The following is a 25,966-nucleotide window of genomic DNA, read 5'->3' as shown; positions in this document are numbered from 1 at the left end:
TTCCTTTCTTATAGACTGGTGTGACATTTGCCATCCTCCAACCCTCAGGTACCTCTCCTGTTTCCCACAACTTACCAAAGATGATGGAGAGTGGCCCAGCAATGACCTCTGCCAGCTCCCTCAGCACCTGTGGGTGTATTCCATCTGGACCCATCGATTTATAGATGTCCAGATTGCTTAACTGATCCCTAACCCAATCCTCATCTACCAAAGCAAACTCCTCCTTTATCCTGACTCCTTCCAGGGCTATAGGAATCTGGGTCCCCCGGGGAGAGTCTGCAGGAGTAAAGACAGAGGCAAAGAAGGCATTCAGCACCTCTGCCTTCTTTATATCCTCTGTCTCCACGGCACCCACCTCATTCAGCAGTGGGCCTACACTGCTTCTTGTGTTAGTTTTATTCGCTATGTATTTGAAGAAGCCCTTTCTATTGTCCTTGACCCGACTTGCCAGATTAAGTTCCAAGGAGGCCTTAGCTGTCCTAATTGCTTCCCTACATCCTCTAACAGCTGTCCTATATTCCTCCCAAGTGGCCAGCCCCTCCTTCCGTAATCCATAGATTCTCTTTTTCTGTATGAGTTTGCCCAGCAGTTCCTTGTTTAACCATGCTGGTCTCCTGGCTCCCCTACTTGACTTCCTACTCATTGGGACACTGATCCTGAGCTTGGAAGAAGTGGTCCTTGAATGCTGACCAGCTATCTTGAGCCCCTTTACCACCTAGTACCCTTTCCCATGATACTTCCCTTAGCAATTGATTGAAGAGGCCAAAGTCTGCCCTTCAGAAATTCAGAAATGTGGCCTTGCTAGGTATTCTATTCCTCCCACACAAGATCCTAAACTCCACCATCTCATGGTCACTGCAGCCCAGGCTGCCATTGACTGTCACTACTTCAACCAGACCCTCCTTGTTGGTGAGTACCAGATCCAGCATCCTTGTTTTTCTATTTGGAGAATTTTACCTTAACTTGAATATTTATTTCAAGAGGCATTACCCCTCATATTCCTCGTCTCAGGTGTGCCCGTTACTGTGGTGCAGGCAGCAGAGGTCATCTGAGCTGTAAGCTATATGGAGTCTCAGTTGCCTTTCAGTGGCTGAGGTTGTCTTTCCTTGCTGTTGTGAAAGGAGCCTGTAGAGCCTGAGTATGAACAGGGGGACCTGAATGTTCTTCCCTGTATCCAAGGGAGATGTATTATCCCATCTGTTTCAGTGCTTGTAAACCCAGATGTTGCTGATGCTCGTGGTAGTGCTCTTTTTCAATTGTGCAGAAAGCTATTTCACTGTTTAGAGAAAGCCTATCAGAAAGGGAGAAAAGTATATTCTAAAAATCTATGCCAATATTTTCCAAGGTGAGAGGAACCAAATAGCACTTATCAGGAGCTGGTTTCCAAGGAAAATAAAAAACATGTTTTGAACAGTAAACGGTAACGCTAATGCAGAGAATACAGATGGGCTATTTTTTTCTGCAGAAAGGTTCAGGTTTTTTGAAGCTCCTAGCTCTTCCAGTGATTCTCCCACTCCTCTTTTGTCTTCACCCAGTGGTGCTGGAAACCTCCTCTCCCAAAGCATGCTGAAGTTGTATGTAGCAGAAGAAACTGTTTTCCCTTCCTTCCAGCAGTTTCTGTGACCTAGTTACTCCTTGAATAATCATAACAAATGGCAGAGAACACACAAATGAAATGGAGGCTGTCTGTCACAGTGTCCAATGCCATTTCCCTGGCTGTAGAAGTGGAATATCACATGTGATGGTTTGGTCTAAGCAGCAGTCTTTCCAAAATGATTAGACAGTTTCTATGTGTTAGAAAGTAGTCGTATGTATGAGCCTCAATATGTATGTTTTGCATTGACATGAAGTAAGGTACAGCAGAAACACAGAGATAAATTGCTAAATGTGCTGTCTTTGCCTGATGACTAGCATAATCATTATCTAGTTACTGCAAGTTTCAAGCAGTCTAATTAAAAATGGTTTACACTAATGATTTGATCAAGACAATTTACACCCAGTTTAACAGCAATTACAGATATATATCAGGCTTACTGGCTTGTGAAATTCTATTAAAATATAAAATTAGATACATTAACACATCCTTGCAAAAAACTGCAGAAAAACATCATTTTCATATTGGGTAGAACAGTGGTGAAAAACAGTTAAGAATGAGCACCTGAGCACGGAGACATGTGGCATGCTGCTATTTACTCTGCAAGCCTGGCTAAATAGAAAGTTGACATCTAGAAAAGTCTTTTAGGTAGTCTGTCTTTGTTTAGTATTGTTTGTTGCATTCTGTAGATGAGTGTTGCTAATAACAGTAATGATACTAAGAGCGTTCTGTTTAGATACTTGCGGCTTTGCAGTAAGGGCTGTGCAAATGAAAAGAGGAAGAACTGTTCCAAGTTCAAAAGCTTAACTTGTTAATGCATTTCAGCTTTGTTCCTAGAAACATGAGTAAACCAACATTTTTAGTAGATACAAGTGTGCACATCATCTTTTGAGGCAAAGTGAAATGTGAGCAAACCATGTTAAATGTTGGACATGTGATGTTTCAGCTATTAGGAGTCTCGTGAGACACAGAATTAGATGCTATTCCATAAGTATTTTCAAAGAATCTCTGATTTGATGGGAAATTTAGTAATTAACTACATAGAAACACAGTGGACCAGTATTCTCTTGATCAGTGTACACTACAGGTACTTCAGACCTCATGGATGTAACTGAATATTCTAGGCAACAGATCAGAAATAACAGCAGCATCTAAACCAAATATTGTCACTGTAGTGAAAGCTGTTTTATGAACACCTGTGACAACCTCATAAGAAAAGTAATGCCTTAATCAAAGTAATTACTGTTTAGCATCTAAAGTGTTAATGGAGTTCAGCTTACAGCAGCCAGGATCACATTAGCCAGTTTTCTAAGAGCACACCTTTAGGTTCCAACTTCATTTTGCTGAAGTTGGTGAGCTAGCAACAATGCTTGACTTCCTTAACAAGCTTTGCTGAAACATAGCACCTAGACTGTCATGTTGGTAAATGGTTGTGAAGATGAGGTGCTGAATGACTTCATTTTAAGGTTCATAGACACTGTTAGTTGCTGCCATGCTGGGAAAGGGGATTGTAATGCCGCCGACAGAAGATAAAAATGCATCTGCACTGTAAAAGCATTACTTTCCCACAGTTGAACTGGTTTGTTCTCTTCTGGTTTTAGCTTTGTTAAGCCCACTCATATTTCTATCTACTGTTAATAATTAATATGTTCACAAACTGTGTAGTTGAGGCCCTCAGTGACATGGTTTAGGGTGGCCTTGGCAGTGCTGGGGTAAAGACTGGACTTGATGATCTTAAAGGTCTTTTCCAACCTCGTTAATTCTGTGATTCTATGTTACCATTGCAAACCATGGTATTGGTTAAGTGCCTAGTCATCTGGTTCTTACTGACTACATAGTTTCAACAGGCTGTTGGATGATCTCTCTAATTTCTCCCAGATCTTTCATTCAAATGCTGTTAATTCACATTAAGTTGTGCTCAGTATTGTCCTTCCTGTCTGTTCCTTGGCCTCTGATGGAGTTGCACACAGGAATCATCTGTCAGGCACTTTTCTGACCTGTCTTCCATTCCTCCTGAATGTGCCCAGGAGTTTCTTACAAGAAGGTATTTTTTCTTGTTGTGGGGAGCTTCTGTAGGTTAAGGCATCTCCACATTTTCAATAATTCCAGACATCTAACAAGTGACTATTTGTGGTAAATACAGATTATGTGCTCAAATTCAGCAACATATGAAAGATGATCTAGTAGAAGCAAGTTAAAAATCAGGTTTTGGCCTGAAGATGTGTTAGGTAATTAGGCAAAGAAAACCATACTCTTCCCATCTGACTGTTATCTCTATTCTCTTCCTGCCTTTTTCTGCTCTCCACTAAGTTTTGCTTTTTTAAGTGTAAAGAAGTAAAAGTTGCCACCTTCAGTGGCTCCTGCTGTTGTTGTTATTATGATGCCTATAAACAAAAATTATGTTGACAGTGCATTGTGGAGGTTGGTGTCTAAACATAGTACGAACAGGCATCCTTTAGTAAGTTTTCCAAAAGGTGTCTTCTAGAAAAGAGATCTTCAGATCAGGAGGACCAAGGCATCCTGTCTGTTTTGTCCACAACTCATGTTAGGACTGGAAGTCAGGATTAGGGGAGGTTGTGGGAGCACAAAATTCTTTGGTACCCCCTTTCCAGATATTTGCCTTCCCTAAGCACCTGCCTGCAACAAGAGATACCAGAGAGTAGCTTGGAAAGGTGCCCCAAAGCTGAAAAGATTGGGTCACCTTGGTAGTGGTTGTAGGGGCACCAATGGATGTGGGGGTGGGCTAAGTTTTTCTCTTTGAGCTGAACATTTTAAAATACAGAAGAAATGGAAAAAAAGAACGTCTGTTGACTTTACTCATAATTATATGGTTTTCAAGTTTTGTTTTCCTTGGTGCCACTTCGTAGTATAGGGAGTTGCTACTGGGGAAAGAAAATCAAGTAAATCAGTGAGTGTTTGATAATGTTCTTTAAACAAAATAGAGGAGTAGTCTAAGGAAGTGGGTAGGAGCTGTAATTGTGCACATAAGAGAGGTGTTGCAATAATAATATTAAAAGAGCTGTTGGTCTGTGAAATGCGTGTACTTCAGTTTCCAATTACGCGGTTGCCTTTGTATGCTGAAATGAAGCCTCAGGTCGCCGGGTCAGACCAGTGCTATATTAATAATTTCACTCCAGCCAAGACTGTGGCAGATGACCGTGCTTTTCTGGGAGGCAATAACAGAATCATTAAGGTGTCCATTCCAGCCTTTGTACCTTGGCTTGAGATTGCTGTCTTATTTAATGCTGTACGGTAGATTTTCTTTCAAATTTAATTTTTGTAAGGACAAACGGGTTACTAAAATATAAATTAAACCCAGGAGTTTGAAAGGGAGCCTGCCGATAAAAATGTGCTGAGCACTAATGAGCAGAGGTAGAGCGAGTACATTCATATTCCTTTACTCGACTGGAAGTTACTAAAGTGGAGAAAACAAAACAGCTGCAGCATGTAAAACATTTCCAAGAAGATCTTCATGGAGAATAGAAAGGTATTGATGAAAAGCTAACAGCAATGATGTCTCCCAAACACTCGTTCTAGCACATTGTGTTCTCTCTCCTCCACAGTGTGTAGGTAAATGAATAATCCGTGACTGACATGAGAATGTCTGGGAAGAATGAGATGAGGGGAAGTAGCCTCTGGAGAATGTCTTCATCCCTGGAGAAAGTTGCTTTCTTTTCAGTTTCTGCTATTAATTTAGTGGAGAGGAGAGCAGCACTGCAGCAGGTTAAATTTGAACAATACAGTGTTACTTGGCATGGTGCAACCTTTAAAAAAAATCATAATGCAATTACATTGAGAATGCCATTAACCCACAGAGACAATAATTTTTTCAAAGACAGTATACCAGTTTAAGATGTGCAGCCTACTGTCTTTTAATATCAACAGGGCACACCTCTGAGAATTGAAAATTTCTTGGTGCTTATTTAGCACACTTTTAAGATTTACCTGAAAGCAGGTGGAGATTAGAGAATGAATACATCTTGGCTCAGACACACTTGAGCATAGAATCATAGAATCGTTTGGGTTGGAAAGGACCTTAAGATCATCTAGTTCCAACCCCCCTGTGATGGGCAGGGACACCTCACACTAAACCATCTCACCCAAGGCTTTGTCCAACCTGGCCTTGAACACCGCTGGGGATGGAGCATTCACAACCTCCCTGGGCAACCCATCCAGTGCCTCACCGCCCTAACAGGAAAGAACTTCTTCCTTATATCCAGTCTAAACTTCCCCTGTTTAAGTTTTAACCTGTTACCCCTTGTCCTGTCACTACAGTCCCTAATGAAGAGTCCGTCCCCAGCATCCTTATAAGGCCCCTTCAGATACTGGAAGGCTGCTATGAGGTCTCCACGCAGCCTTCTCTTCTCCAGGCTCCCTTCTCCTCAACTTCCTCAGCCTATCTTCTTACGGGAGGTGCTCCAGTCCCCTGATCATCCTCGTGGCCCTTCTCTGGACTTGTTCCAACAGTTCCATGTCCGTTTTATGTTGAGGACACCAGAACTGCACACAATACTCCAGGTGAGGTCTCACGAGAGCAGAGTAGCGGGGCAGGATCACCTCCATGGTGATCTACCTACCCCCTGGTAGAGGGGCAGGTCACCTGCTGGTCACGCTCTTTTTGATGCAGCCCAGGATGCAGTTGGCTTTCTGGGCTGTGAGCACACACTGCCAGCTCATGTTCATTTTCTCATTGACCAGCACCCCCAAGTCCTGTTTTGGTTTGGTTTTGTCTGTCTTGGGCAGTAAGAGTAATGAAAAAATAAGACATTAAAGTGTAAATACTTATAATTCTGTGTGTTCCCATATATGAACAGGAGCACTTCTGGCTTGTTGAAACCACTCATGTCCTCATTCAATCCCCACAATTTTGCCAATCCAACTGTTTTAACACAACATTGGACCAGCTAGGGAACTAATCAGTGCAAGACTATCCTACTTAGAGATCTTTACCCTCGCTATCAGTTCTCAAATCCAGTTCACCTTCTAGCCCTGTAAATATTTGTACTGAAGGAGAAGCATGGAGAATGGAACAGCGAGTTCAGGGAGGTTGGGGCAGGCTTAGCTGCCACACTTCCTAAGGGACCTTCACTGCAAACGTTGGCATGTTAGTATTGGGTGTTATTTCATTAAAGTTTAAACTAACCTTTTCAACACTGCAGCTAAAAGCATATCCATTTTGACTGAAGGGACAAGAAGTGGCTGTTTGTCAAGCTGCAGTATTTCAGTCATGTCCAACCATGTGCCTATCCCTCAGCTTCAGCCTAGCCATGCCAGGGAGGAGGCATGGAGAAGGCTCTGTTGAGCCATGCACTTGCCCCCTCCACAAGTTTTTCAGCTCTCAATTTCACTGATGTGCAAGTTGTGTTGCTGCCGTGTGGAGACTGGGACTTGGGTCATCCCTGCCCATGGCAGGGGTGTTGGAACTAGATGATCTTAAGGTCCTTTCCAACCCTAACTATTCTACGATCCTATGATCTCGTGTTCAATTTATGAATGATGTAAAGCTTTGTTAGATAAATGAAGTGGGATGTAGAAAAAAGCTGAGCCCCGCAGCATAGTTCAGCTATCACCTTGAAAAGCCTGAAGATTTTTGATGGCTGTGCTTTGTTAGTGACCATGCTTAATGGCACTCCATAGCATCTGAGCAGGAAAATTCATTGTCTGTGTTCTGATGAAGAGGCTGGAAGAAGGTGAGAGGGAGATAGAAAACATGGGATCTTTTCCATACACAGATTAAGTCAACTTTTAAATGCATAAGAGATTAAGCCCTTGGAAATAAGCTCAATGCTGGTTTATTCTTAAGCAAATATGTGGAATAGGGCCTGGATAAAGCACAGTGAACAATGTCAGGCTTGCCAAGAATGGAAAGGTTCTCACATTTAAATGTGCTTTTTAAATTAGATTTAAAATTAGATTTTAAAAATGAACTTCCTGTGATACGGGCAGACTACCACCTTACTTTAGACAATTTTTAATGTATGCATGCATCACAGTAGCAGTGGGCAATCACACTGATTGATTCAGCTTTAAGTTCATTGAGGTCCTTCAGCAGAAAGCCCAGGAGACTGATTGTAGGATATATTTCTCCAAGTCATCTTCATTAGGTTTCTTATGATCTGCATCTTCAAACACAGTTATAAAGTGTTATTGTCATAGTGAAGCCTAACAGCAATTGCATTTGGTTGACTTAGTAATCAGCCTTTCTTCTTCCAAAATTGAAAGTCCTCTTTTCAAAATGGCTGAACTTCAGAAGTTTAAGTGTGCTTCCATGATAGTTTTGTGTTTTGAATATGGATGCAAGCTTTTCCGTAATGGTTTTTGCTTTCATTACAGATGGGGTTTGAGAAAGAAAAGTTAAAAGCAGTGGAGATTTCTGTAAGGATTTTCTAGAGGAACTGGATTCCATGGACCTGGAGTGTTAGTCCAGTTCCCAAATGACAGGAGGAGCTCAAGTGTTTTGCCAGATTGTTTTTGCAGTGTTATGAAACCTTAGTCCTATTCAAAAGGAGAAAGTGTGATTTGAGGACTAGGTTATTGGTATTAATCATATAAATATGTCTAGCCTAAACTGGGGTATGGGTGTGCTTGTCTGCTAGCTGCTAAGGTATATTTATCCGTGCTTGCTTACCTGGCTCCGTAGATGATTACAAAGAGGTCAGTAGTCTAAAATACTGCATCAAAAGATCTTTTTTTTGCTATCTGTTGCCCTTAGAGCAGTGTCAGAGACAAGCCTCTGCACTTCTGTGAGTACTGCAGTGCTTTCTGAGCCAGCCACCTGATTGAGCTACAAAAAGTGGAGAGAGAGAGAGAGAGAGACTGTAGTCATGTCTCTTCGGTCTTAATGCTGTCCTAAATGCATGTGCTTTGTTCATCACACAGTGAATCACAAGAAATTTCATGCCGTGAGAAAGGTCTGTGGCAGTCTTTTGAAATCTGCCGTAGCTGTTTATGTGAGCCTAAAAAATGTGGAATAGCAAGCAGTCCTTAAAACTGTATAAGGTTGAAAAACTAAATTCTTCTGTGGAAATCTGCTCTAAAATATCCTTTTACAAACTTGTAGGTATAGATCTTTGATTTCCAATCAAGAGGAGGAGATCACTAAAACTCAGTGGGGGTAGTAAATCACATTAGTCCTCAGAGTACATTTCAAGCAATTTAAATTATCTGAACATTTCTTTTTATTACAGATGATTCTTGCTGTCTTTGTACTTCTGTGGATTTCAATCATAATGTAACATGAATTGATTTCTGTCCCTGGGAGCTAATGACAGACCCTGTTTCTTTGAAATGCTCAAATCGGTTATACTGTGTATCTTATGCAAAGCCAAAGGATAGAGCTAGCACCTAGACATGGAGGTCAAAACCAAATCTCTTTGTTGGCTTCCTGGTGATTTCAAATCCACTGAAACGGATAAGACAATTTGAGTAAGTGTGCATCAGTAAAAACCCAGGTGATCCTCAGCAGTGAATTTTATGTTCTCCGCATTCAGGGCTATTGCAAGTAAAACTTTGTTCCCCAGTAGAGGCTAAGCAGATTTAATGCAAGATGCTGGGTGTTTTCTCTTTATTTATCTTTACTCCCACTCTGCTCAGCACCTGGGGGGTTGGGATCTTAGTTAGGAATTGCTGGCTAACATGGCTATTACTGGAAAGCTTCTATCTGAGCAGAGCAACTGAAAATCAAGTCTGATTCATTTTATTTATTTTTTTTTAGATTAAGTGGCATTGATTTTGTTCTGCATTTCATTGCTGGAGAAGTTTGGGTGCTGATGTTTGGTTTTGTCAATGGAAATATTATATAAGTTACTTCCTTAGTGTCATGTCTTTTTCTTCTTCTCAGCCTCAAACAGTAAGGGCATTCCCAGAGCTCCTAAGCGGGCACCCTTTTCCGTCCTCCATATCCCTCTCATTGTAATCATGCTTCCCCTGTGCCTTTTCATTCATACCGTCTTTGCCACTAGGCCATCTTCAGTCCATGAACTCTTCAAAAACATATGACTGTATTATATAATCCATCTGCTCTGATTTAAATACAGTTATTCTGGTTCAAGATGGCATAGATAAGTGTAAGATATAGTCTTTGGATCTTAATGCATGAATAAAGTCCAAATCAAGCAATTAAAGGATTCAAAGTATTTATCATGTTTTAAACTTCTTTTTAAACCATCAGGGCACGCAGTGTATTGTAGCAGAGCACAGTCTGAATCCATTTTGATTAGTAGGTAGTAGGAAATACATTGACAGTTGTTTTTCTGATTATTCACGTCACCGTTTTGCAAGGTAAGTAGTAGCTGGAAAAGGGACCATGAATTTCTGCTTTCTCCAACCTACTAATCCTTGTTAGTGTGCTAATAACATGCCGTTTTTATGCTTGCCTTTAACAGCTCAGAAAAGCACATTATGCCACTTTTCACAATACAGATACCTTGTGCCGATATCTGTAATCGCCAGAAATGTCAGAGGCACACCCATGTAACTGCATGCTCTCATTTTATTTTTTCCAGGTTTATTCCAATTTATAGGGGACCAAGTCATACATACAAAATACAAAGGCTGACAGAATCCACATGTTACTCATTCAGAATACAAGCAGTCAATGATGCTGGGGAGGGACCTTTCTCAGACATATGTACCTTCTGCACAACTAAGTCAGTCCCACCTGCAATCAAAGGTATGTAATAGATTTTTTTACCTATATATAAGTAACATGTAATTATTAAAGTAATTGGTGTGTGTGCAGTGAGTTTGTAAGGGTTAGCCTGAGTATGCAATAACACGTGAAAAACAAGTTTGTGCTGCTTGTGTATTTCTGTGAATAGTCAAGTTATATTATGGTGGGAAACTAAATTACCACCAAAATATTCATAAAAACACTATAGATGTTGCACCAACCACTGCTTTTACACACAAACTGTTAAAATTCTGCTGCTAACAATAGTGTTTACCAGGGATTGCTCTGGATTGCCACAGCACTTCTATAAGGAATGTAACAGCTGTAGTATATATGTATACCTACCAGCTTAAACATTAGTAAAGTTTAATGTTGGTTTTAGTTGTGTAGATGATGTTTAGCATGGAACTTTAGTGTTTATTTTTCCTTTAATGTATAAAATTATGATACTTCACATACATGAAGTGTTAGATTTAGAACTCACTTAGCTTGTGTTCCTCCGGAAGAACAAAAGGCCTAATTAAATGGTTTTATAATGGAACATCTTTTACTGTGTGTAAATTTTGGCCTAAGTAATTTTGTTCCTCCTTTCCAAGGAGAACTACTGCAAAGGTAGCGGATTCTCTGTATCAGCTGGCAGATAAAGTGAGCTGGAATCAAATGCACCCTTTTCTCCCTCTATGTTTGAGACTCCTTTGTCAAGCAGTACCATTTGCTGTGAGAAGTGGCAACTCTTAGCTTGTCAGAGAGGTTTCATTTGTTCTGCTGTATTTAAAATTTGGCTTTGGTGACTTTTGATACCATTTGTAATCAGAGATTTAGAGAAGGGAGAACACTGCTGGGGTGCAATTTCCTCAGTCCCTAGGTTAGCTGCTCTGAATTTTCCACTGGAAGAACAACACTTGAGTACAGAGAGGACATTGGGAGACTGGCTTCACTATACTAAAATCAGCATATGCAAGAATCCCATCTCTGTTTCTACCTGAGTTTCCTTTGGGGTTTGGCTTTTGCTTCAGTGCTGTTTCTATAAGAAGTTACCTGTATGTATGTGTTTGGTGTAAAGTTTGAGAGTAAATATACTTAAATATACTTAAATCATCTGTAATAAAAAGAAATGTTCAGATAATTTATGCCCAGTGGTGAATTGTCATGATTCACTCTTATTAGCAGTTGTGAGCTATGCTGCCCAGCAAAGCAAAGGGAGCTCATGCTAGATGAACCAGGCTGGTGTAGGTGAGAGTAGCAGGGAGGGTGCGCTTCACAGCTTTTGCGTATGCGAGTTGTCAGAGTGACTGGGCATAAGCACATGTCACTTGTAGATGCCAAGTCCATGTTGTCATTGCTTCTCTTAACTGCACTAAATGCATAAAACTATAGCACAGAGATGTGCTGTAGTCACATTTTCATTTTGCTGGGTAGAAATCCATTTTATTAAATTCAGATCTCACCTAGGTTTTGGTTTTGAGCTCCCTGCCTATTTAGTTTCTCTTAAATATGACTCATACCCTCAACTGAATATCAAGCAGTTAATACGGTGCAAATACCACGTCATGTGTGGGCTGGGACCGCAGGTACATGACAAAACACTGGCTGTAATGGGGAAAAGGGCAAAACAAAAATTGCATTAGTGAGCACTGCCAAAGGGAGGCAATGCTACAGGGAAAAGAGATCTGTTGAGGCAAAATTATGATGTTGATTCCTGTCTCTGTTTGGAGCAATACAGAGGAATGTACGTGATAAACTTAATATAGTTTTTCATGCGCATGTTTATTCTCCTATAAAGTATCCTAATCGCTCACTTAGTGATGCCAACCCTGAAATAGCATTATTTTTAATAGCAGTCCAAAATCTATGTGTATTGGAGTGAGGGATGTAAGAAGGATGGAAAATAATTGAGAGTGTTGTTGTCAGCTGAGATGCAGTCATCTATTATCAGTCTCTCGACACTGGCAGATGTGCAGAGAGAAGCAAATGGATATTGATTACATTTGGGTCCCCATATGATTCATGTGTTCCTCTTGGGTGGTAACAGATTAGTCTAAAATTCATGTAATGTATGCAGCAGCATTTGTTTCTTTGATAGACACTCTTGTTGTCTGTTTTCGTAGGGTTGGGAAGCTAGATTGCCGTTAACAAGCTCATGTCCTTGCATGTGCACATGTTAACCACTTGGTAGAGTATTCAGCACCATTGTTTCTCCCAGTTCTGGCTTTTTGTCATGTTCTTGCTTACTGTGTCTGATCAGGAGGTTGGTGGACCTCGGATGCTGTCGCAGTTGTTTTGATGTCTTCCAGTGGCAGATGCTTAATTTTACATCTAAACATGCTGCTGCTGTTAGTGCTCTGTGCTCTGCTCGGCTCACCTGCAGGCTTGCTGTTGGGCATAGTGCAGCATCTTTTGGCTTTCAGCTGATGGAAGGCCTTTCTCCCAAGGACAGCAGCATTGTAACAGCTGACTGAATTTCTCTAGAGTTCTAGTGAAAGTCCTGGTCTAAGCCTGGCTGGAAATAGCACATCTGATCATCTGAATGTCAGGCTCAGAAGCAGATGTGAGTCCGAGTCTTTAAAATTATGCTTATAACTTTTATTTCCTAGGCTGGACTTAATCTCTAATACAGAGGATTATTTAGCTTCCCTTTTCACATCCCTTCTATTTTTCCTGAATGAAGTGTTTGATATTATTTCTCTCTTTCAATGATGTGAAGCATGAGAGGAATACAGAGGCATCTCCACTGGCACAGGTGTTTGGTCAGAAGTTCATGAAACTGCTGCTTCTGTTAACAATAGTGTAATTTGTGTGTTTGTTTCTGCTTTGAAAAGATCAGTGTACAGCACTGCAATTGAATTTTAAAAGTTCAAAGTTTTCTATCATGTCCACTCACACTTTCCAGCAGCTCACATAACTGACAGGTGAGACATGGTCTAACAGCTAGCTCTCCTTCTGCAGAAGTGAACTGGATCCTGCAATAAACGTCTTAGGAGCTTGTTAATCAGCTCCGAATTTCACTCAGTTTTCTGTGGATAGTGTTTGTTGTTGTTCAGTACCACAAGAATCTTGTGCTTAATCAGGCAAGACTGTGCTGAAATAAATGAGATTTTTGAGTGACTTTCAAGTTTTGCTTCTTTCATCCAGCAATGATGGCAATTTGATGTTTTAGCCGCATAAATATGGTGTAGAATATCATAGAATCATAGAATAGTTAGGGTTGGAATGGACCTTCAAAGGTCATCTAGTCCAATCCCCTGCAATGAGCTGAGGCATCTTCAATTAGACGAGGTTGTCCAGAACCACATCCAGCCTGGCCTTGAACGTCTCCAGGAATGACACATCCGCCACCTCTCCAGGCAACCTGTGCCAGTATTTTACCACTCTGGTTGTAAAAAATTTCTTCCTTGTGTCCAGGCTGAATCTCCCCTTTCTTACTTTAAAACCATCTCCGCTTGTCCTGTTTGCTACAGGCCCTGTTAAAAAGTTTCTCCCCATCTTTTTTATAGGCCCCTTTTAAGAAATGAAAGGCTGCAGTAAGGTCTCCCCAGAGTCTTCTCTTCTCAGGCCTGAACAACCCCAACTGTCTCAGCCTTTCGTCATAGGAGAGGTGTTCCATCCCCTGATCATTTATGTGGCTCTCTTCTGGATCCTCTCCAACAGGTCCATATCTTTCCTGTACTGAGGGCTCCAGAGCTGGACACAGTACTCTAGGTGAGGTCTCACCAGAGCAGAGTAGAGGGGCAGAATCAGCTCCCTTGACCTGCTGGTCATGCTTCTTTGAATGCAGCCCAAGATACAATTGGCCTTCTGGGCTGCAAGCACACATTGCTAGCTCATATCCAGTCTTTCATGCACCAGTACCCCCACGTCCTCTTCAGGGATACTCTCAATCCCTTCATCCCCCAGCCTGTACTGATACTGGTGGTAATGTCCCAAAGGTCTTTTTTTAAAATGTTCTCATATATATTACAGTGCACGTAAATGAATAAGATTTCAATGCCATCTTTGTATTAAATGCTGATGCATTTCATTTTATTGTAGCTCCTCGAGTGACACAGATGGGAGGAAATGCCTGTGAAATTACTTGGGAAATCGTCCCACCCATGAAAGGAGATCCTGTTGGTTATGTTCTGCAGGTACTGGTTGGAAGAGAATCTGAATACAAGCAGGTAGGAAAGCAGTCTCGTTTTAATATTGCTAAATTGATGAGATAAAGGAAACATTTTTGAACATTTGCTGTGCTGCTTTGTTCTACTGTGTTGAATTGCACCCTATGGTGATGTGTCAGGGGAACTTTGGTAAAGGCTGAGTCAAAATTAAGGGCTGTAGTAGGTTGGGGTTTCCCCTGAGGAGGTATATAGAACATGGTTTTCTGTTGAAGTGATTTGCACTCTGTCCATAACTAAACTATTTCTAAAGGAACTAACCTTTGAAAAGCTATGGTTCTGACCACCCGTGCTTTCTTCTCAACTGATAACCAGCTGTGGAAAAGAGGGAGAGTTCCACTATTTCACCTTCTCAGAAATCAGTTTTTCCCATCAAAATGAGTTATCTTCATCATGAATGTGGGTGCTGTCTCAGCACTGGGTCACATCACTGACTTACTGTCTGTCAGCTAAGCTGCAGTAGCTATGTGCATGCTCATAGCTCCTATTATGTGAAAAGAAGACGAAATACATACATGTCTTTCAGTGATTTTCTGGCTAATGCATTTAACTTTGCTGTGGCATGGGTGCAGTCACTTACCGCTATTTAACTGAAAACTAATGTTAATGATGTTAACCTAATTGAAGTGCAAGCCCTAAATTTACTTTAAATCTGTTTTGTTCCCTGCAAGTGAGTATATATTTTGCATGTGTATCTCAAGGGACATATTATATTAGAAAAGTTTTACAAATTGTTTTCAAGTGTTGCACAAATGAAAAATATTGTAGCTTTTCAGGCTATTAAATACACCCATGAGAAAAAACAGTGTCCTAAGTGACTGGAGTTTCTATTGCAGTTGCCAGAGCATTTTGCAAGATCCAGGGATAGTACAGCTGGATAAGGAGATAAATAGCTGCATGAAGTAATTTTTTATGTCCCACTGTCATGGAAATAAATGCAACAAATAGCTATTTCAAGCTATTTATGGGCTGTGCAGGACTTCATATCACATGTTGGGTCACTCGTCCTCAGACGTTTTCCTCTTCACTCACCTTCCAGGACACAGCTGTCTCTGTTCTGTGACACAAAATCATAGAATATCTTGAGTTGGGACTAATAAGGATGACATGTTTTACACCACCCCAGATGCAGATGTTTCGTAGAATAAAAATCCACTTTTAAAACCCCTCTTAAAATTGAAACCTTTCAACTAATCAACATGTAAAATTCTCTGTTACAATGCTGTAATTCTATCGTCAGATCACTTTGCAGCAATTTAAAGGCAACTATTTAACAGAAGACATTAAACAGTTTAAATAGGAAGGCATGTTAAAACCCCATGGATTCTTTGTGTCTACTCCCAGTTGATTCACTTCAGATGAATACTGCTGATAGGTGACCAAAACCAGTTTCCTCATTTTGTCTTAAACCGCTGATCTTGTAAAAGTTTATGAGTGTAATTTCATATGCAGCTATATCCTGGAGCAGAACAAACCAGTGAAACGGTAAAGCATTTACAAACATCACCATCTGTAGATGTGACTATGCACAGCAGAATTAAAGATGATGATGCTTGTCAATCTATTTTTTGTGTAGGGAATGGGAGAGTGTTTGAGATACGTTTGTGTTTCTCCCCCAGGAAATTTTACAATGATGTTTGTGTTCTGGCAAAGATATTTGTTATTCTGACAAACTTACTAGGAATATGACAATATGACTTTTGTGATACTAGCTTATGCCTTTTAAACTGGTGTGATGGCATTTTATTGACAAGAATGTTGCATGCTTTACATAGTAGATTTTACTCTTTTCATCCAAATAAAGGCTTGGAAAAGGAAGATTCTATCATCATGAAAACTGAGAACTTTTTAATGATGATTGTGTTTGGGTTTTCAAACACAGCTATATTCTGTGGCTAGTTGCGCACATGGTGTGGCACAGTGTTGAGCACAGAGTCTCCCTGGACTTGATAAGAAAGCTTACAGAAATCCTTAAGAAGCACAAATGTGAAACTCAATTCCTATTTCTGGAAAAAATTTACATTACAGATCTTGACCCAGCTCTTTGCTAGGAAGACTTTTAGAAGGTGCAGAATGTGATGTTCTGCCATATTGATTTCATTAATAGAAGAAAAACTTCATCTGGGTTCTTTGTGCTGATTAAGCATGAAGTAGTCTGCTTCAGCTTATTCTGGCACAGGGTCAGGTGCATGCTAAAGTAGCCATGTTTCACTTCCCTTATTCACACAGCATGGCTCCTTAGTACACAGCACTGATTTTTCTGGAACTGCCTGTAAATCAGTATAAAGTAGGGCATGGTAACACCTCTCTAGTGTGTTTTGGCTCTAAAGTGAATAAATATAGAAACCTAATTATGAAATAAAACATTAATAGGAGGAAACAAAGCTTGAGCTCCTTGTAAATCTGTTGCTGCATATGCCATCCTAGCGATGAAACTCTTGAGAGATGAACACCTAGGAGCAGACCACTGCTCTGTACTTGCACCTCGCTTATGTTGTAGAAGCAAATTCAAGTTACAGAAAATACTCTTCATTAATTTATAAAATAAACTAAATCACTTTAGCATTCCCTTCTCCTGCTGTGACATTAAGCATTTACATGCTTTTGGGCAAAGCTATAGTTTCTCTCTAGATCATCGCACCTGAGCTGAGCTCCCTCCCCTGGTAACCCAATGTATGCAGCCCTCTACATCGCAAAAGTCACTGCTGTCCCACAATTTGTCGGAGCAGAGTTAGTATCAAAGTACTCGAAAGCTCTGTGTTTTACAGACTCATGTATACGTGTCCCTGTCCTCCTCTGGGGGAACATATAAATGTTTCTCTGATGAGAATTGTCTGAAAAACTGGATTTGCAGAAGCTAAACGCATGACATTGTGTTCCCTACAAAGTGTGTTCAACAAAATTCTCAAGCGATGCGTTCCTTTTTGTGTCTTTGTTAGTTTTATCTGTTTGAATACTTAAAAAAAGGATTGAGATATGACAGCTCTTTGTAGGAAATCAATTTTTCCTTTTTTACGAATCAGGATGTAAATCACAGCTGCCTCCAGGAATCAGTGCCCCAAATTTGTTTTTCTGTTTCTTGCACTTTCATCTAGCAAAACTTAGTCAGAACTTACCTTTAAAGCATGTTAAAATCATCTCCAGCTTTGCATAGTTTTAATCTGGAATGTGGGGAGTGGGATGGGTTGTGCAGCGCTAGCAGGAGTTGAAGCTTTGGATAGCAGTTGTAACAGTCGCAGCCTAAGTTTTAGTTTAGTTCCCCAGCTGAGCAGCTCTGGGCATTGAATCACTGAGGAGCCAGCTCTTAGTAAGAGCTGACCACAGGAAATGAGAGCTGAGCTTTAAAGCTTATCCTTAAATTGTTTGCCAGTGAGGCAAAATGTTCTTACATTGGAAATTTCTGAGAATTTGGAGGCAGTGGTGTTTCATCGGCTTCTGTCACATCTCCTCTGGGAGAAAACTTTCTCTTTTCTGCTTTCCAAAGAAGAAAAGATACGGGTGGGATACACTGGGTGTGTAGAAAAAATCCAGCAATGCAGTGCGAAGCCTGCTGCGGTCTGCACTGAGGTGGATGCCTGGGAGAACGCAGTTGGCTTAACAAGCTCTGATTTTCATTAGTTTTTCTTTGTTTCAGACTCAGTAGACGCACAGTCTCTGAAATGCATTTGGTGTATTGTTAATCTGTATAAAGCTCTAATCAGCTAAAAATGGGGTTTCCCTCTCTCTTTAAAATAGGGAGTCAAAGGCACTTGTGCTGGTTGCATGCCGAAGTGCAACATACTTGTACAGTACACACTGGCATGTGTTGTTAGTGCTACTTGCACTCAGTATTTTCTCTGCCTCCAGATGCCAATTTTGTGTCATCAGATGGAGCAAATAATTTTCTTTTGGTAGTTTTTCAGTGCAGCCCACCTTGCAGAAATTGATCTGAGGGACTCTTGTGTCCTTTGTTCAAGGGACAAGGCTGTCAATGCAGCTCCTAAGGGTTTATGAGCATCTCAACAGTGGAGTGAGTGAATCTGATTTTGAGTTTGGATAGAATAACAACCTAGTTTCTGAAAGAAAAATCTGTCAGATGGCGTAGAAGAAATTAAACCTTTTAAGCGGGCATGCTTTCTAAATAGATTGAAACCTGCCTCTAATTCTTGATCTTCTTCTATCTCAATCTTCACCATACAAAATAGGCTTTTATTAATTATGAAGTACACTGGTCATTGCAGTGGAGTACAACAACCAAGTAAAGTTATTTTACGCTTGCGGTGTGTTGCTTATAGGGCAATCGTGGCTGTCATTTTTATTATTTGGAAAAGATGAAGAGGGGGGTGGAATTATTTAATTACATTGGTGAAATTGAGAAATACTTGCCTACAGGAATTCTCTGAGCTGTCCAGCTTGATCAGTAGGATCAAATGCCTAAGAGGATTCAGCAGCATTTTATTACTTGTGATGATACTCTCATTGAGGGAGCCAGGCAAAAAGCTCATCATGTTTTTATTCTATTCTCAGGTGCCTATACAGAAAAGCTGTTTTTAGGAAATGAAAGTGATAAATTGGCTAGCCACTTCACTTTGACTTGTTTTCCACCAAAGCATAATGTGCTACATGGAAAAAAGTATGCTGCTTTGTAAGTTGAGTTCATATTTGTGCAGCAAATTTAAAGACCTTGTACAAAATTGTCAATTTTTTTTTCCTCTGTTTAATAAAACACGTGAAGTCCATTAACAGAGTGTAACTGTGTTTACAACCAAGCATGTATCTTTGTGCTGAGGGCATCCTGCGTTGGCTTACCCTGGCCCTATAGATTCTACTGCAGCCAATAGTGTCTTTAGGGCACTTGCTGCAGCCAGTTGTGGAGGATGCAGGAGCTACTGTCGGAAGTGAATGACAACTAAGCATAGTAATTTTTTACTCAGTACTAAGAAAGAACTAGGTCCCTTGCAGGAACTTTAAGGTCCCTTCCAACCCCAAACCATTCTATGACTAGTGGATATTGGTTCATGTATTCAAGGTACTTTCATTGGTTTTTCAAGCTTTCTTTAAAGATACACTTTTCTCTCACTTGACTGTCTGGCCTTTTTCTGAAAAGTGCTGTTGAGTAGCTGGCCTAAGATAACTTGGTCAAGTAGCTGGCTTGAGTGAACTTGGTCATCTATATTTATTAGACCGGCCTCTGATATAGCCAGACAGCCTCCAGTTACACTGGTGTTCACCACCTTGACAGCACAAAACAAGTGAAAAATAAAAACCCAAAACAATTAACTGGACAGGTTTTCTCATTGCAGAGACAGGTTTGTATATATCCCATCCCTGGGGGAGTAGTTAAATGTAGTATCTGTTACATGTAATTTACAAAGCTTAGATTGTAAATTTTTTATTAAATATCATTATTTGGATTTTACTGGATCTTTATTTTGATTTAGAAGTGGTCATATTGGTTGCAAAGGCTCATTTATGGCAAAGACATGTATTACTGATTATACATCTTGAAATGAAGTTGTTAATTGCAACAGCACCAGAAAACCTACCTTGTTTACAGTTGTTTTGTAGGATAGACGTTTTGAGTCTCAGAGTCTAAAGAAATGGGAGGTAGGTAATTCCTCCAAATAGAAGAATCCTGACTCTGATTCTGTGGAAGAGCACATCCTTTTTTAATGACTTGCTGAACCTACATTTATGTGTCAAATGCATGCAACTTTTCTTTGTATGATTATTTGTATTTGGGAGTAAACTGAGGTATTAACCAGCTACAAGACGTAGCATTGATGGTGGAGTAGGTGGAGTGCATTTGCCCACAACAGGTGGGTATTATAAATGGAATTGCCATTGGAAAACTGAGAAACAGAGATGTTCATGGGATGAGGTATGCTTTGCAAACAGATGTTTCAACCTTCATGTTATTTCTGTGGACCACTACAGCAACTTGTGGTTTTGCTTTCCCTGCAATTACTGTATTACTGTAACTTAATGACTCACTTCTTGTTGGCATTGGGAAGACAGGCAAAGACAAGGAAGGCAACATAAAGGATGTCCATAGCTGTGGTTAATCACACAGGTTTATGTATTAATTTGCTTCATTCCCATCACTTAAGCTAGAGTGAACTTCGTGTGAATGCTGAGCATATTTGAGGAAGGTAACATAACTTTGTTTAAACATTGCTTCTTGACTTATGCCTGGGGGCCAAGAAACCTGAGCCAGTTAGAGGACTTCCACTTAGTCCAGAAATTCAGTCCCTGTCATTCAAACCATATTTGGAAAAATTGTGAGAGTTTTGTGAAAGACTTTTAAAGAAGTTTTTCTAAACGGTTCTCTGAACTGTGAAAGGGGGGGAGAGAACAAATGAAAAAAAAACATGAATCTTCCGTCCCAGGCCTTCTCAAGAAATCAGTGACTGGCTTGTTAACTGAGGGATGAGTCTCAGGGGCAAGCATGGGCAGGAAAGCTGGACTTTTTAACTGGTGTTTAGCCAAGCATGTCTCTTCTTTTTCCTTCTGTGTTTCTTACTCCAGAGTAATGCACAGGAAATCCTCTATCATCTCATGTTTAATTTCCCTCTTGTTACCCCTTTCGAAGTTGATTCCTTACCTCTGGGAGGGCTGAGATGCTCTCAGCCTTCTGCTCCTGCAGCGAGGAGAAGGAAACTGGCTAAATAAGCAGAGGAAGAAGTATCTGAAGTTCAGGATGGTTTGGTTTTTTTTTCCAGCAGACTCTTTGTGACATTTTTAACTCCTTCAAACACCAGTTTCAACAACCCTCGCTTATATAAATTGTTGACTGGTTATTTGTTTTCGAAGTACACAAATGTTTCCAGTGGTCTTTTTCCATTTAAGTCACAAAACTGTCTCTTAGATACTCATCTCTCATATTGTGACTCGTGCTCTGAGTCATGTGGTACCTACATTTGATTAACATAAATATATGATGGGTTTGGATTGCTAAAGAACCAAATGCAGTGCGCCCCAGAGGAGCGTTTTTATACCTTAATAATATTTTATTGTTTCCATAATTCTGAAAGTGTAATTTCTGTAAAGATTCTGACTCTTGAGGGAAATGTGAGGGAAAGTATGTTAAAACAGTATTTCTAACCAATTTCATGATTATGCAGTGGATGTCTTCCAATGGCCTTAGTTTGCAGGGACCAAACACAGTGCTTATTCCTTAGATGTATTTTAGGCATATAGTCATGTTTTAAGGATACAGAAATATGTTCATGGTATTTATCATACCCACAAAAGATGAGTAATTCTTATGGTTGATATATTTTTTGAGTCTTGTCTGTCTTTGCATATATTGACTCTGTTGAATGCTTTGCAGTGAGACTTCTCATGGTTTGGGCATCTCTTGATGGATTGAGGCTCCCTTAGTGGCTCTTGCTGCTCAGAACAGAGCCTTCTGCCCACGGTGTTTCCCCTCACTCTGGTGCTGAAGGCTCCTCGCTGGAGATGTTGCTAGTTTTCTTAATGGCCTGAAGCTGTTAAAGGAGGAGGAGGCTGGCTTGTTCTTTGTATTTGACTGTGCTTGCTGTTTTGTTTTGAAGGTGTACAAGGGAGAAGAGACCACATTCCACATCTCAGGCCTTCAACTCAACACAGACTATCGGTTTCGCGTCTGCGTCTGCCGCCGGTGCTTGGATACCTCACAAGAACTTAGTGGACCTTTCAGCCCATCCGTTGCCTTTATGCTTCAGCGTAATGAGATCATGCTTTCAGGAGAAATGGGAAGCATAGATGATCCTAAGATAAAAAGCATGATTCCTACTGATGAACAGTTTGCAGCCCTCATCGTTCTTGGCTTTGCAAGTTTGTCAATCATATTTGCCTGTATATTACAGTACTTCTTTATGAAGTAGGGGATTCAATGGAAGTTTGAGATACAAATTTAACTAATGCTACGCATTATAATCCCACATTTATTCAGATACTCCTTTTTTTTTTGAAATCCTTTTGTTCTACCATACATTTTATATACTTCTTGTTTTTACAGTTCTAGCTTGAAGAAAGATAAATCAGTGTTTTGGTGCACCTTTTTGAAATTCAAAACTTGGAAGTGGTCAAACTGGAGAAACAAACAAACCAGACACCAAATGCAAGGTTTTTTATTTTTTCCTCTACAGATTCAAAATTGTCACCGATTTGTCTTTTCAACGTTGTTTTGGGTTTTTTTCACTGAAGTTCATACAGTCTCTTATTTTACCTTACTATTTAGGAAATTTTAATCATGAGTCACTTTTTTGTCTCTTCTTTTTCCTTCTAAACATTAGTCATGAGTGTGTATAGTGGCAAGACTAGAATACAGTGTTAGTCAACAGTACCGAGTTTTCCTTGAACAGTATTAGCCATGTTGCCTATGAGTTATTCACTACTTTTGCCCCATTTTTCTCAAGGTAAAATCTAAGTTATTTTAACTGTGTAGTGCATTTAAATCGGAACAGTATCCTGCAGCTTAAAAACTTTTTTAATTATCTGTTACTTTTACAGTTACAACACTATAAACTGCCTGTGTAAGAAATCAAATAACCAAATTGCATATAAATTATGAAGCATTATAGATTTTTTTACCATTTTGATTCCTAGCAGTAATTTTAAGTAAGAGGGCATTGTGCAATAGTTAGTTATTCCCATGTTCAGCTATTTAAAAGCTGCTTTAGCTTGTCTGTTCGTCACTGTATATAACTATTCCTTATCTAATACTAGATATTATTCTATTATGTTCAGCCTGATTTATATGATTATTGCTGGTGACGGCTTACTGCCTCTACTGAATTAGGTGAGATTTTCACTCAGTGTAAGCAAACTTTACTGTTGGTTGATCTTTTTTTATTACTGTTATTTTTTGGAGGGGTATCCATTTTATGGAACTTTCTTGGAGGTATCAGAAATTAGGTCTGTCTATTTTAAATACCTTAAATGGGTATCTACGCTATTCTTACCACAGGGCTGATTGAAATAATAACTTGGTACATGGCAAAATTCAGATGAGAGTCTTGCAGGAAGAGTAGTCCCTGCTCTGATGGGAGCATGTGCCCCTCCCGCCTGCCCCTTCCCAGACACATATTTTAATTCATCAAGATACTAGATTTTTAACTCTGGAGTCATTGGATTATTTATATTAAGTCAACATTGTGCAAGTACCTCAGGGACATAAATGAGCTGGAGGTGCAAATAGATTCCAAAAGGGTGCAACAGACACAGTGTATTTCCCTGCCTCTTGTTTTTGTATATTTTTGCTACTTGGTTTTGCTTTTGTCCTAGCTATTTTGTGCTCTTGTCTCCATTGTCTTAAGATTCAGTGTCCTGTACTAGCATAATATTCCCTTAACCAAAGTAATGGGGAAGAAACAACATTATTTTTGGTTTAGGTTTATTTATACTATATACTGCATACAGTACTTTAAATACCAATTACAGTGCAATCTTTTATTTATTGTAAAAAATAAAATAAAAAGTGTACTTATGTACTAATCCCCCTCTCCACCCTCCCCATAGCATGTTATATTTTGTCTGTTTTATACTGTTGTACTTAGGTCAACTTTTTACCTGGCAGCATTCCTAGTAGTATTAATCTTCTTACATTTTCTTGTGTTTTTGAAGATGGGAGCATCTAGTACATTAAATGCCAAAAAAAAGAAAAAAAAAAAAGAAAAGAAAAAAACCATTACCAGTGATTCAAACGTTTACATGTATCCAAAAACATAATCATCTCTGGAAAGAAAGTGCTAAGATCAATGAATTATTCTGTGTGCCTCTCTAGATGTAGCAGATATTAGAAATGTTCTGTATTTTGTTATTGACTATAATTAGTTTAATTTAGCATTGCAAACTAATGGTATTGAGCTAAATATATATATTTTTTTGGTTTTGCCAAAGTCATGGCTTGTCAAATTTATTTACATCTTATTTAAAATTATTTGTGATACAAAACTTTGTGACCTTGCATCTGTATTTTGTGAGCAAAACATATACAGCTGTTTTCAGTGGAGGGGAAAGAGAGTATTTTTTCAAACAATGAAAAAACTGCTAGTTTGGAAACCCAGAAATTTTAAGAGATTCCCTTTTTTATTTTTGTTCCAGCAGTGCTGCTATGAAGTCCAAGCTTGACACCTTTTAAAAAAAAAAAAAGAAAAATAAAAAAAAAAGGAAAAAAATATACCCACCTTGCTCTAGATGATTTGATCAATTTTGATCTTGAAAGTTTGAAATACAAATTGTGCTAAAAGTGGTGAGCAGAAGCAATCAGTTACTCTTGAAGCATTTCTGTCACTGCTACATTGTTTGGTGTCCCTTATAATCAATGCTACCGAGAACACCCAGTCCAACCCTGAGATTATCTGAGCAAGTATTCTGTAGGAGTTGGGACAGGCCCTTAGTGAGTTTAATTTGGCATTATTTTTAGTTTGTATATTCTGCCATAGTGATCTGATTGTCATTCATATATTGACAAGAAAATAAGGCATCACAGATGTTAAACCATTCCTGTCGTGATTGCTGTTACCACTGACGTGCCCTTTGCTGATGCCTTTTCCCACACACCCTTTGGTCCAGCAGTATCAGACATTGAATCCAACCCAAGTGCTCTCTGCTATCAAAGAAATAATGAACAACAAAAACAAAGGTAGAATGAAACACTAAATATTTAAAACCCTTAATGGAGGAGAGAGATGGTTTTATATGGTTCTGCCTTTTTCTTCATGAACTTGAAATATTTTCTAATCCTGTTTGTTGGCTACAGTAGCTCAGTATTCAGTGTCATGATTGAAAAAGTGCCCTAACTGAATGTGTATGAATCTTATCCTTGCACAGTTCTTTAAATTGAAAAAAAAAAATAAAATGTTTTTACCTCACTATGGGAACATACATTCCAAGCTTTTCAACTTTAAAAAAAAAAAAAATCATAAGTTTTCTTGTATTGTAAATTTTAGACTATTTCATATGCATTATATTAAAACTGCCATATCAATTTTAATGTATAGATTTTGCAAATACTACACTATGTATGTAAGACTTAACTGTATCTGTAGTGTATATGTAATATATTTATGCCCAATAAATGTTTTAATTCTTTCTGATATTACCAGGACTTTTCTTAATTGAATACAGCGTTTTCACTGTGTGTGGCCCCTTGCTGCAGGTCAGTGGTTCTGCTGCAGCAGGAGCAGAGCCCCCCAGTTTAACATGGGATGCTTCTGATTTGTAAGTGGAATGATTTTTGTGGTGTTTGTGAAGTGTTTGCTGGTGCAGTTAAGCCGTTTGTGGCATCATCTTCTCTTAGACTGTGCTAAACACACCACAGATTGCTCATCCAGCTCCTGGAAAGCTGAAGCTTAGCCAGGCTGTAACCTGTGCCGTGTATCCAAAGGCTGCTCCTGTTTTGACCTCAGCATCATCCAGGTAAATGTCAAATTTCTTCTCATGTTAGCTGGTTTCTGTAGCCCTCTGCCTCTTCATCCGTGGGAAATCACAGTCCTCTCCCTGGGGCTGCCTAGCCTGGGGCAGTGAGCTGTAACCGCTGCCCCACAGTTTGCTCCCCTTGGTAAGTGAAAGTTTATAGAA

The 25,966-nt window shown here is 39.6% G+C and overlaps 1 protein-coding gene across 1 annotated transcript in view; it reads left to right on the top strand.

The window, feature by feature from the left end:
- The window catches only part of FNDC3B (fibronectin type III domain containing 3B), a 210,452-nt gene extending 186,345 nt beyond the window's left edge, over positions 1 to 24,107 (top strand). The window contains exons 24-26 of the mRNA XM_061452540.1: positions 10,099 to 10,265; positions 14,295 to 14,422; positions 21,955 to 24,107. Coding sequence (XP_061308524.1) covers positions 10,099 to 10,265; positions 14,295 to 14,422; positions 21,955 to 22,266 — 607 coding nt within the window. The 3' untranslated portion in view covers positions 22,267 to 24,107. The remainder of the gene's footprint in view (positions 1 to 10,098; positions 10,266 to 14,294; positions 14,423 to 21,954) is intronic.
- Positions 24,108 to 25,966: the final 1,859 nt, after the last annotated feature.

The sequence above is a fragment of the Pezoporus flaviventris genome, unplaced genomic scaffold (genome assembly GCF_033815535.1).
Source record: "Pezoporus flaviventris isolate CSIRO_AGI_PZ_B2104156 unplaced genomic scaffold, CSIRO_AGI_Pfla_v1 ptg000013l, whole genome shotgun sequence".
In the NCBI taxonomy this organism is placed as follows: domain Eukaryota; kingdom Metazoa; phylum Chordata; class Aves; order Psittaciformes; family Psittacidae; genus Pezoporus; species Pezoporus flaviventris.
This window is presented reverse-complemented; position numbering and strand designations above follow the sequence as displayed.